This window comes from Hetaerina americana, unplaced genomic scaffold (genome assembly GCF_022747635.1).
Source record: "Hetaerina americana unplaced genomic scaffold, ioHetAmer1.1.p SCAF_5, whole genome shotgun sequence".
NCBI classification, from domain to species: Eukaryota; Metazoa; Arthropoda; class Insecta; order Odonata; family Calopterygidae; genus Hetaerina; species Hetaerina americana.
The window spans coordinates 87,641,645-87,654,512 of NW_027287095.1; the positions used below are offsets into that span (position 1 = coordinate 87,641,645).

Genomic DNA, 12,868 nt, shown 5'->3' on the forward strand with positions numbered 1-12,868 from the left:
TGCACTGTCATCTTTTCAATACCAATACAATCTGCGATCCTGCGTACACTTAACCGAAGGTCAGAATTCAGCACTACACGCACACGTCAGGAAAAAGTTAATACCTATACTTTTTATACAAATCCGGTATGTGAAATAATAATTTCTCTGCCATGCATGATCATGGAAATTTAAATGTCTCTTTGTAGAGATTTCACTCATTCCAAAATTATATTTTAACTAGTTTTCTGCAACTGCGACTTCCTTCTGGGAGTTTGTGCTACGTGGAATTTTTATTGGAAAAAAATTTCACCCTTTTTGCACTAATATGAAGACAAAATAACTATGATTTTGGAAGCTTTTCTAAATAAAATTGGATCTCACAATTTTGACTGTATGTCTCTGGCATCACATCATTCCCAATATGTAAATCTGGAGATTTGTTTGTTTGTGCCACTCTTATTCCGAAAATAATGCACATGTTGTGTTGCAATATGCCTCAAGCATTAATGAACTCTTTCCTATACCCATAGGGATATTAAATTTAAATTCGTGAACCAGGTGCAAACCCATAAATATTTATATTTGTTCCATAAGAATATGTTAGAAAAATTGAAATTTTTCCCTTGTAGAGCAAATTTCATTCCTTATTTCAATTTTGAAATAATTTATCCACCAGCATGTATTCGGAGAAATTCTGCTCGTTGATAAATTTTTCTCATTCTTTCAAATCTAGTTCGAATATTGGAAAAACTTCATTCAAACATGAATTATTAATGGTTTTTCACTTACTTTCTTGAGATTTGTCTCTATGGATATGCATTGTATCCTACAGCACTAATCAGTCCTAAATGGAACTTTAACTTGGCGAATGATTTTTACACTCTGAAATTGTTGCATTGAAATGCACATTAGCGGATGACTCCGTTAAAAGTTACTGTTGCGGCATCTCCTGCAGTTTCTTTGGAATTTGTAGTTTACATGGGTCCAGCATGAGGGGTGAATGCAAAGACATTTGTTGTGTCAAGTCTGACAATTCAATTTTCATAATATATACTCAACTCTTGCACAGTTATGGATTGGTAATACATACCTGGAAAAGAAATGCTGCTAATCTGATGCTTTCAAAATTAAAAATTGCTTGAACATTTCCATAAGCAAAAGTTGAAAGTGGAGCCACATATGGCTTAGTTTAATTCCTCCTTGTCATTGCTAGTAATATCAATCCATGTGTGGAATCAAGAGACCCAAATTGCCATTCCCTCCCTTCAACAATGCATTTTCCCTTCTGTAAGACTTAATAAGCCCTCCCTAATGCAAGCAAAGCCTTCAGAGTGAACTGTAATTGGTGGAGGTGTCAGTCCATTCTGCCCTTTTCACACTTGCAATAAAGGAAGGCACATTCCTAAGGGTGCTTTGAAGATGCTGATGTCTTCAGTTTAATTCTTTTATTTCTGTGGTAGGCATCAAACAGTGCTGGCAACCTCGGAATGCTGATTCCTGTGATTGCTGTCCTGGTTCGTCGCCTGCCGCAAATAAGACAGCCGCGTCCTCGTCTCCACAAGAGGTTCCTGGACTTTTGGCTCTACTGCGTTGTGATGGGCTTCACAGCCTCGGACGTTGGCCTCTGGCCTCGTGAATGGTACCTCGGTGTGCAAGAGATAGCTGTCAAATCACCCTTCCTCACCTCTCAGACTTCTTCCCTGTCGGAGATGCGTGAACTGCAGTACACTTCAGCTGTTCGGAACGACAGTGTGTCTTTGGTGAGAAAAATCCCGCCAACTCCTTTGCCATACCTTACAGCAAACATGTCTAATTAACAACTGGTCCTTTTAAATGTATTTCTCACATGGAATTGATTCCTTAATATTTTGTTTTCTCTCTTGCAGAATGAAATTCAAGATTTAAAGAATCAGATCCTAAACTTGTTGGAACCTGTGAACGAAATTGCAGCATACATAAATAAACTGTCATTTGCACAATGTACCTATGTATTATCTGTTTATTCGCTGGAAACACTAAGGTTTGTATTTCAGTAACAATTATATATCAGTATGATTTCATTAGGTTATTATTGAGTAGTTTTATATGACATAATGTAGTTGTAATCTTTTTAAAGAACCTGTTGTTTTTGTGGTGCTCTTGTAAAAGTATGAGCTGCAGTAACTTGTCTCTGAGAACACAATTGAATAGTCTAGTGTTGCTTAATACATGCCTTCTAAGTTTATAATTCTATTTTTTTACAAATATGACTCCAATATATCTCTAATATGTCCATTGAAAATGCTATTAATATTTTCTTGACGTCGTGCATTTGAACAGGGTAGAGAATTCAAGTGAGCCTTGCCTGCAGCCGATATTTGAATACTTAAGTGACACAGCCATTCAGAAGGAGAAGGGAGGCATGTGGCAGTGCATATCCTGGTGTGTTGGGCTTTCATCTTTATCTAAAACAGCATTTGCATCATTGAAATGAAGTGATTTTTCATGTGGAATGTTCCTCTTGTGTTTTTTTTTTCATGTGGCTGTGTCATGTAGTGCTGGAGAGAAGGTGTTCTCAAAGTTCCTGACAGTCATGTCCAACAAACCAAAGGACGAAGGAAGGGAGCGAGAGCTAGAAGCTCATGCCCAGTACTTGCTTGTTAATTTCAATCACATATACAAGAACACGAGAAGAGTGGCAGATAAATATCTTGCAGGATTGATTGACAGGTGACATGAAATTTTGAATGTGTTGCCAATTCAATGGTATCTGGCTCAACCTTGTGAAATCGTATCTTGAGTTTAATGATTAGTTTTGTAGATTTCACCAAACTCTATTCTGGTATGATGGGTTTTATCAAATTTGTGGCAAAAATTTGGTGAAATCTAGAATGTTTTTGTTGAATTTATAACCTATGGGTGCTTTTTTGTGATTTGGGCTTTGAAAAATATTTTATTTCAAACTACCTTCAATGTTTGTTTTCTGATGTTGCTGGATTTGTTTAAATTTTATGGTGTTTAGGTGGTTACATACCACTATATTTAAATAATAGAAAGGATATATTATTATTATTTATATAGTGGATTTTTTAAGTCTCCTGCATGTTACTTTTAATGCTGTTTTGTTTTTTTGTAACTTTAAATTTTAATGTTTTATTACTGAATCATTATTTAATATTCAAATTTTATGTTGCTCAAGAAAGTTTGAAAAGTTAATTAGGAATAATTACAAAAATTGATCAGAAGGCAGACATTCTGTAAGTAATACATACTTAGGGGATGTTATTATGGAAATGATAATTCACATTTCAATCTCTGAACCCAATAATGAAGTGCAAGTTCCAAGCAATAACTGATGACCTTATAAGAATCAAAAGACTTAAAAAGAACAAGTTCAAAGCAATGATGTTGCTTATCTCATTGTGTTATTATTTCCTCTAACTTGAGAATCTTAATTAGATATCTAGTTGAAAACATTTGGTGATCACATTAATCCAAGCAATCGAGATGGCATAACGCAGTGACTATGTAGTAAAGCATCTGTATTTCCTTGGGCCCCTCACTGTCATGGAGGAATTAATGTCACAAGCCACACAAAGTGTGATCTAGTTGCATGCGTGATATATATTTTTATCTTTATTTATCTTGTATTTTATCTTGTATTTACGTATTTTTCTGGACCAGGATAAATTCCCACAAGGCATTAAAATAAACACTAAAATGACAATTCCTTTGTTTCAGGTTTCCCCATCTTCTTTGGAACTGTCGGGTGCTTTGGAGTATGCTGGATATCCTGCAGGTTCTCTCCTTTTCTCTTCAACTTGATCCAAATCAAGAAAATCCAACATTGCAAGTTCCTGGGACTGAGTACTCCTTGCAGTTGATGGATACATTAGAAGCTCGTGAAGTAAGAATTCAATTGAATCTCATTTGTCTTGGGAGGGAAGTATATTCATATTGTGTGGTGTTTTGTCTTTTTGTTACCTTCAAATGCCGCAGCATATTCGTTATTTTAATGATGAGAGTTGTAGAGCCAACTCTAGAAAGTTAGGATCTTCTCTCACTGTACAGTATTTGAATTCCATCACCCTAGTTTACAGTATTGATAAAAATAATAATCATGAGGATGTTTATTAGTTCCTAAAAGACATGTTTTGGACATGTATGGAACATGTTACATTGAATACAAATATTGCAGACAAACACAATGCAGTAGTGGAACCTCATAATAGCCTCATAATTACCTCATAATCTGTTCCGTGATCTTTCTTGTAAAGAGAAACGACTTTTATCATACAAATTATGTAGAATACGATAATGCATTCCATACCAAAAAAAAGTAATTGATATACAAGAAGATTTATTCTAAGAAAATTATGTATTCATTGTTTAGGATCGTGGATCACATTCACCTTTTCTTTTATCGCAGAATGAAGCAAAGGGAAACACGAACTCAATTTGTAAAAGCAAGAAAGATTCTAAATAAATTGATGATTGTTTATGATGTGTGCATAATTCCTTTTTGCTTGAAAGCTGTGTAGAAACATTTGTTTTTGCCAAAAATTAAAAATTTGGTAAAAATGAGACTCAGAATGGTTGTTTAATAAATTTATCACTAGCAATGCCACTACCTTATTTGGGCAATGCTTCATATGCATTGCATGATGCAAGCTTCCCATGACCTCCACATCATATTTAGCCTGCTTTATTAACACTTATTGAAGGCTCATGGAGTTTCTAAATAGTAAACAAGTAGGGATTTGATTTTCAAATCGCCACTCTCACTTGTGCAAAATTGCAGAGTGAGAAGGCCTTTCATTTCATTGCCTTGTGGTTAGCAGTTATGTGCACAAATATAGGTTTGTTTCGGCGTCTTCCCAAAGAGAACCATGGTGTCACAATAAAAATAATGTTGTGGCAGGTAACCTTCAGAATCTACGACCTTTTTGAAGTCACCGATGAAGTTCTCTGCTGATTTTGACTCAGAAGTTGTTGCTTCGCCTTGCCTCACAATGCTGTAGGGGAAGGATTTTCTCATTTCTCTTTCTCGAACCACCCACCGCTCCCCTTAAATTCTTATTCAGCCGTGGATGATCTTGACATCTTATTAATGAGGTCAGCGAAAATCACTTTCCCCTTCTCACAAATTATATTCTCGTAAATGGTGTCGCATTGCAATTGCTTTTTGTGTATGCATATGAGAAGCAACCTTGCAACATCGTTGAGAATATGTAACTGTTGTTTAGATACTCTTATCACTGTATTTGAAGCATTTATCTCCTTAGTCTTGTCCGTGTTCTTGAAGAAAAGACCAATCGTTGATGTGCGTACTAAATCAGCCATGCTCACGCCTTACACCTGATTTTCAATGATTTTACTTTTCATTTCTACTGTTATTTTTATTCCATTTTGGCTTTCTTCGTAGGTATTATTCTTTTGGGTCATTTTTAAAACTATGGACAAAATATTATTAAACTTTGCCCACAAAAATCACTAATAATATGTTTGAACACAGTTTGGAAAAATGGTGTGTTCACTAGCGATCCTAAGATGCTAGCAGAACAGTGATGGAGACAGACTGCAGTAGCAGGCATGCAATGAATCTAGAAACTCCCCTCCCCTTGTCACTCTTTAATCAATGTGTTTTCAGGACCAATACTTTTACTAGTCATGCAAATTACTCGCTCTGCAAGGTGCTCGTATAGCAAGGTCCCACTGTACATTGCCATTAGAGTTTGAGTAAAAATGTACAGTTACAAATTTAAATTAACAGTAAACAGGGGCAGTAATAGCTTATATAAGAATAAAATTATATATTTGTAGAGAGAGACATGAAGTCATCCACTGTATTGCATTGATGTTTATACAGGAACTGATAAAGTCAGGTCTTAAACGACAAAAACTTTTCCATATCCCTTAGTTTTCTAGGTGAGGTTTTCAGGAATTTCACACTAGCAAAAGAGGGGTTCTTAGTAAGCATAGCTGAGTTATGGGCAGCAATCCGTTAGTTATTACACCCTCTTTTGCTGTCCCTGTGTACGTCAGCAGTAGTTATCAAATTGAACATGACTTTGTTTTGCTGCACAATAATTATTGCATGGAATACAAACATGCAGGGAATAGTTATTTTTTTTAATTTTTTAAAGTAAGTTCTAAAACTACTTGCCCTTGGAACTTTATCTAAGATTCTAACTGCACATTTTTTGCATCCTAGAGAGGTATATGGAATGATGTGAGTAATTCAGTAATTCCATTTTCTATTTTCAAATACATTTATTTGTACAGAGATTTATTTATGCTCAAACAAATGTGGGACACTTCAAACTTTTTCATGATAATTGTGTGTACATTCTCGTGTGTGTTTTTGTTTGTGTATGCATGTGTCCTTTCTTATATATGTGTGTGTGTGTGTGTGTATATAAACGTACATAGTGTATTTACAAATGGAGTGAATGTACTTGTAAACATGGAAATATGGATTGCATTTGACTTAGATTGAAATTTGGTCGAGTAAAATTGATGTGGAGCTATAATTCCAGAAATTTGTTTACAGAATAGAACATATTAGATTTGATAATGGGTTGAACTGCCTTTCCTTGAAAACTGTTACTTTTTGTTTCATTTTTGATTTGATGAGAAGTTTTATTAAATATCCTCAAGCCCTTTGCTCTCTGAGAAATATCATGCTCATATTACTAATATTGTGCGTCGCAGTAGTCCAGGGGTTAGAGCGTTGGGCCACTGACCGGAGGGTCCCGGGTTCGATTCCCGGGCAAGGCACTCTGGGCACCTGCAGCTCCACCCAAGCTATGTGATTTTTAAGGTACCAGATCTTCCTGGGAAACCATGACTGGCACAGGGAAGGGAACTAGTCTCCCTACCCTGATGTGTGGATTTCACATGAACTTCGGGTTGATTACTGTGTTACTGGTTTTTAATTACTAAGTTTAGGGCTCATGCTTATGCTTATTTGATTTCAGCGCATAATGCAGGATTTTGCGGATCGGTGTAAGGGAATTTTGGCAGAAGCGATGAAGTGGGCTCCCCACGCCACTCGCTCTCACCTTCAGGATTACCTGAATCAGATCCCGAGGTCAGGGTCTTGGCACCACTCCGGGTTATCCCTCGCCACAGAAAGTGTCTTCCATTACCTCGGCCTCAATCCATATTCAAGCCCGCTAAGTGTGAGTATCCCCAAGCTTGCTGTGTGTGTCCGTGTGAAAGAATCTCTTTTCCCTCACTGCTGGGGTTTAATCCCTTAACCAGTTACTTTTTGCTAAAGAATCCAGTTTGATTTTGCGTATGGTTAAAGTGATTCTCAGGATCATCAATAAGAGGATGGAGAGTAGGGCAAATGATTACTTAAGGGATGATCAGTTTGGGTTTAAGAAAGGGAGAGGCACGCGTGATGCCACAGCAGTAAATAGATAGTTGAATACTATTCTTACCAATAGAGAGGAGCATAGAATACAACCGGGAGGTATTTGCCATTTTCGTAGATTTCAAAAAAGCATTTAATAGAGTGAATTGGGAAAATCTAATGGGTATATAGCAAAAATTAGGCAAAGATTGGAGGGATAGGAGGCTAATCCACAACCTATACATGTCTCAAACTGCTCAGGTGCAAGTGGGGGATGAAGATATGCAGTGTTAGGAAGAGGAGTAAGTCAGGGTTGTCCAGTAACACCTGTGCTGTTCAATGTATATATGGAGGAAATGTTTAAAGAGGCATGGGAAGAACTGGAGATAGGAATGAAAGTGAGTGGGGAATTCATAAAACTAGAAAAAGTTGAGCTGTTTACGTATCTCAAAGCGTTTTGGACCAAGATGGTCAAAGTAATAGGGACATTAGGTGAGGAATTGCATTAGGCAAAGGAGCTTTCACAAAGAGGTGGGTGTTGATGACAGGTACGTTGAGTAAGGATGTTAGGAAAGGTCTTATTAAAACTTTGATATGGAGCGTAATTATGTAAGGCAAGGAAACAAGGTCATTGAAGCAGGAAGCTGGCATAGATTTGATGGCCTTTGAAATGTGGGTGTGGAGAAGGTGAAGTGGACTGAAAGGAAAACAAACAAGTCAGTGCTGGACATGGCGGTTAAGGAGAAGGTGAAATTAAAATAAGGCTGGAAAGGTGGATGAAGAGTATTTTGATTGATAATGGGATGTTGAGGGCTGTGATAGAGGGGAGGACGTTGGGCAAGTGAGGTAGGATTAAGAGAAGGACAGACATGTTAGATTGAATGAAGGGAGGAAGGAAGTATGCAGCAGAATCGATTCAGTGCTTATTGTTGTGTGGGGTTTCAGGTTATGTCTTATTGGCCAAGGCTAGGAAATATAGGTGTGTTCATCTGCGTCCATCCAAAAGCTACTTTAAACGGTAGACAGCCAAATAAAAATTGCAATTACATTGACAGAATGGGGAAAGAGTAATTAAGTGCTTTCATGATGGGATGAAGAAGATTTTAGGACTTAATTGCAGTGAATATTTTAGTGAGAGGACATATTTTCAGCCTAATCGGCACCTAAATAAGTCTTTGCCAGGAAAATATGCTGAATATAAAACAACTTTGGATAATCTTTGCCAATTTTTTCATTGTCTGAAATGCTGAAATTCATATTTAATTGATTTTTTCCGACAATAAGGAAGAGAGAAAGGATATATATATAGTCTTTAAGTATCCAGTTATTTTTATAATGTTGTATATGAATCCATTAAATTTTAATGATGTCAGAACTGTAATTCGCTGATGTGGACTTTTTAAAAGTTGAATAAAACACTGTGACCCTGTGTGCAATAATTTTCATGCCATAAATCATTGTAATCAATTTAAGAATTGTCAGATATTTATAGTAAATTTTAAAATAGGGGCTGAATTGTAAGTTGCCAAAAAATTTAACTGACTCCATTAAGTCTGGTTGTCACCCAAATTTGCTCATGGCAACCCAAGGTAAATTGTACTTTTATTTTCAAAACTTAACTTCTATGAAGATCTTGCCACAACTGTCTTATTTTTCTAATACGTTTGGCCAGTGATGTAATATACATTCAGTGTACTAATGATGATTTATTTCAAAATCACAGGTAAATACATTAAATAAGAGACCTACATGTGTGACCAGTGACTCTTCCGAGTTTGTGTCATCACTTGTGATGCGCAGTCGATACTTGGGAGAAGTTGCTGGCATGCTGGCCATGAAGGACCTTTACAGCAGCACGACATTGAGTAGTGCTACTCTGAAAAAACTGGCCCCGTTAAAGGAGCAGGATGGTAATATGGACAGCACTGATTCAGAGGACGAGAGCTCGGCTCAGAGGGCCGGCCTGGTTGCTCGGCTGGTCGAAGATGTGTGGACGGCGTGCCAGAATGGGGACACGGTGCGACACCGAGAGGCCCTCTGGAGGGCAACGGCTATGTTGGTATCCACAAAGGGTGCGTGTGCATAGTTGCGTGCTGTCCCATCTCCCCTTCTCTGTCTCCTTTTGTTCTTATGAATTTCTTTTGATAGTTACGTACCCATTGTATTTACTATTTACTGTTAATGTTTACCATTTTCATAATGTGTTGTTTGATTTTTATTTATTGATAATTTTAAAAATTTAACTTTACATTACAAGCAAAATTTCAATAACTGATTGAAAAATTATGAAATACAGATGAACATTAGTTCATTAATTGGTTTATGCAAAGGGAGAATTATGAAAGAAGTCATTAAAGTATTTGAAAGTTCCACGAGCAGTTAAACTAAGTGGTAATTTCAGTCAATCATTCGCAGGATGATGAAGTAAATGCTCATTGATATCTGTGAATAATTGTTCACCTGTTAATGATTTCATAACCATGGGTATGAAAATACAGTGACACCTTAAATTTACAAATCCGGAAATCGCATCATCCTCAATTGAATATATTACATTTTTTTATGGTCCCGTCAACTCTCCACGGAAATCAATGCAATGAAAACCTCAGATTTATGTCCTGAAACCCAGAATTAATTTAAAATCTCATTATCCATTGGAGATAAAAGACATATTTTCAAGGTTCAAAGTTTCTGACTTGATGTGAAGGAAGGAATCCCAATTAATGAAGAATTTTAACTCTTTCCACAAAATGAGTTTAAATGAAGATTGCACATTTCAGCTTGCACAGTCGTTTTCAGGTACAAGACATAGAAACCAAGAAGAGCGCATGATCTATTAAGACAGAAAATGCAGGCAGGGGAGAGAGTAAGGGTGCAGGAGGAGGGGAAAGGGGGGAGAGGAGTTATGGGGAGAGAGTGAATAGTGACTGGCCATGGGTGGATAGAGTGGGGCGTGTCACCGCAGGGGGTTAATGTGTTATGCCAATTGGGCATGTAGGCATGAAGAAAGGTAATTGAGGAAGGCTTTAGATAGATTTAAGTATTTAGGAATGGGATAAATGGAAGAGGTTCAGAAAAACTAGTCTTTTAAGTATGGAGCAACAGCCATGCTGTAACATTGTTCAAAAATGTCCAATCTTAGGCCCTTCAACTCTGATGAGAAGAACCTCCGCATCAGAGTTGCACTGATCTGACATCTTCATAAATTGTTTGATGGGAGGATGAGACGTCATTGGTTTCCCAACACTCTTCATGTTCTTTTTTTCTTGTGCTAAATTTTTTTACCATCTGAGGTTTCGCTGTAAAGACTCTACAATGCAGAAAATAATAATTCATCCTGTCTCCCCCCATTTCAGAGGTTTGCCGTAGTCTGCTGTTCACAGTGGCATGGTCCCAGGTGGAAATGTTCACTGAATCTGCAATGCTGTCAGCCGTGGAGTGTTGGCAGTGGCTGGTGACTGCTCGGCCAGACCTTGAGTTGAGGTTTCTTCAAGAAATGCTCTCAGCTTGGCAAGTATGTGATACATATATACATATACACTCAGTACACTCCTGAATATCCATGTGCTGACATTTTGCAGATTATATATACACTCAGTACACTCCTGAATATCCATGTGCTTACATTTTGCAGATTATCCATTCTAATAAAATTAGAATCGTAAATATAATTTAATGCTTTGAAACTTCGATATTCTTTTTTTTTTAAATACAAGTTTAAATTACTTTGGGTTTTTGTAATATTTTTGATATCACAAAATGAAAAGTTTTCTCTAATGTTAAATGTTTTAATTAAAAGATTTTCATATTTTCCGATCGTCATTCCCTCGCATCATTATAAACCCTGAGAATTCTATATTCTCCTTTAAGGTCAGCAAATACAGTTTTCCAAGGGAATAAATTAGTCATTAACACTCTACATTGCAATAACTTTAATTGGCATACCATGTGATGAATATGAATCTGCTGTAATGATCCTTTGTCAATATTCTTCCTTTGCCAGTCATTTTTCTTTTTTTCCTGGCTACGTGATTGGTTTATCTTTTTAAGGAGAATGCATTCTGCAATTCACTTTTCGAAAATTGTGTCCTTTTCCCCCAACCCTTCCACGTATATTTCGGTTATCCATGTATTTCTATTACTCGTGCTCCACTGTGCATTCATTACCTCACGGATAGTTTTCTGCATGTCAATGCTTCCTCAACTGGCAGGAATTTTAGTGAGTCAAGGTTAAAATAAAAAAAGTTGAAGACTCATTACTATATATATGCTATCACATTTTATTCATAATTTATTAATTTAGATTCACAATAAATCATTAGCACTTGTGAGGGATATGTTAAAGTTTGTCATGATTTGGTGACCAATATATGTTTGAAGAAATTAGAATGTGTTGGGTGGATATTGAAATGTCAGATTTTGTTTTATTATGCATTAAAATGTATCCTGATTCTTTCTGCATTGATGGAATTAAAAGATAGTTTTTCAGAAATTGTTTTTCAATTTTAATTTGTGTTATAAGTAAAAAGAGAACCAATTTTTTGTGCCTGAAGACTGAATTCCTAACTTTAGGTTTCCAGAAACTGTTACTGTTCCATCAATTCTCATCCATAGAAAACTCAGTATATACATGTATCTTACATTTTTAAATGTTAGTGTTCAGTTTCAAAATCATATCTTTAATTAATTTACAGGGAGCTGTCATTCCAAATCTTAAAATTCTGATCAATGCAGAAAGAAACAGGCTAAATTTTAATACATAATTAAGTGAAATTTTATGTTCCAATGAGCACCTCTGTTGCCTTAAACTTGGGTGGAAGAACTGATGACAGGGGTCTTCATAGTTAGTGAACTTTAATTGCATCTTTAGGGGACAAATTTATACTTATCTCTCAGCTGTTAGAGAACTAACATTCTGTTTATATATTATAAAAAATATATTTTAAATTATGAATGTAAACAAACCTAATCTTTGCTACATTCTGCAAAACGTTTTGAGCGGAGGTCAGATAAAATTAAAATTTCATAGGATTGTGATGTGTGACTTTCAGCTTGTTGCCTACTGATGAAAGAGGCTATTCATGAAAAGTGTCCATTTATTTGCCCTTCCCACTTCCTGGGAGAAAAAAGCATTGCACAGTAATTCACATCATTGAAGGTGCTTATAATAGAATAGCTCACAGAAATAACACCACCATTATTTAAAATTTTATTATATGTAGCTTAACATAGCAGCCTGACTTTTGGTGCTTCCATGAAGACTTGGTTTGAAATACATACCATGGCAAGGCGTGAGGAAAACTGTGTGTTATGGATAATAAGGATGTCCCGTGGAAAAGCATCTTTAATTTTGCCCCAGGTCATTTTTATGAATCTTCAAAAACCTTTTCAACTATTGGAAAGACCACTCATTCATTTGTTGGCAGCTTGTAATGCATTTCTGTTTTTTGTATTCTTAATTAACTTGTATTAGGTAGTAATAACTCTCCATCAACTATTATTTTTTATTTACTTAGCTTTACAGTGCAAGTTGACAGGTGGATAGGA

The 12,868-nt window shown here is 36.2% G+C and overlaps 1 protein-coding gene across 1 annotated transcript in view; it reads left to right on the forward strand.

Moving 5' to 3' along the window:
- The window catches only part of Pi4KIIIalpha (phosphatidylinositol 4-kinase III alpha), a 76,806-nt gene that overhangs the window by 41,092 nt on the left and 22,846 nt on the right, over positions 1 to 12,868 (forward strand). Inside the window, exons 14-21 of the mRNA XM_071593040.1 lie at positions 1,443 to 1,742; positions 1,869 to 2,002; positions 2,302 to 2,403; positions 2,518 to 2,691; positions 3,703 to 3,868; positions 6,942 to 7,145; positions 9,045 to 9,393; positions 10,678 to 10,835. Of these exons, the coding sequence (XP_071449141.1) occupies positions 1,443 to 1,742; positions 1,869 to 2,002; positions 2,302 to 2,403; positions 2,518 to 2,691; positions 3,703 to 3,868; positions 6,942 to 7,145; positions 9,045 to 9,393; positions 10,678 to 10,835 (1,587 nt within the window). The remainder of the gene's footprint in view (positions 1 to 1,442; positions 1,743 to 1,868; positions 2,003 to 2,301; positions 2,404 to 2,517; positions 2,692 to 3,702; positions 3,869 to 6,941; positions 7,146 to 9,044; positions 9,394 to 10,677; positions 10,836 to 12,868) is intronic.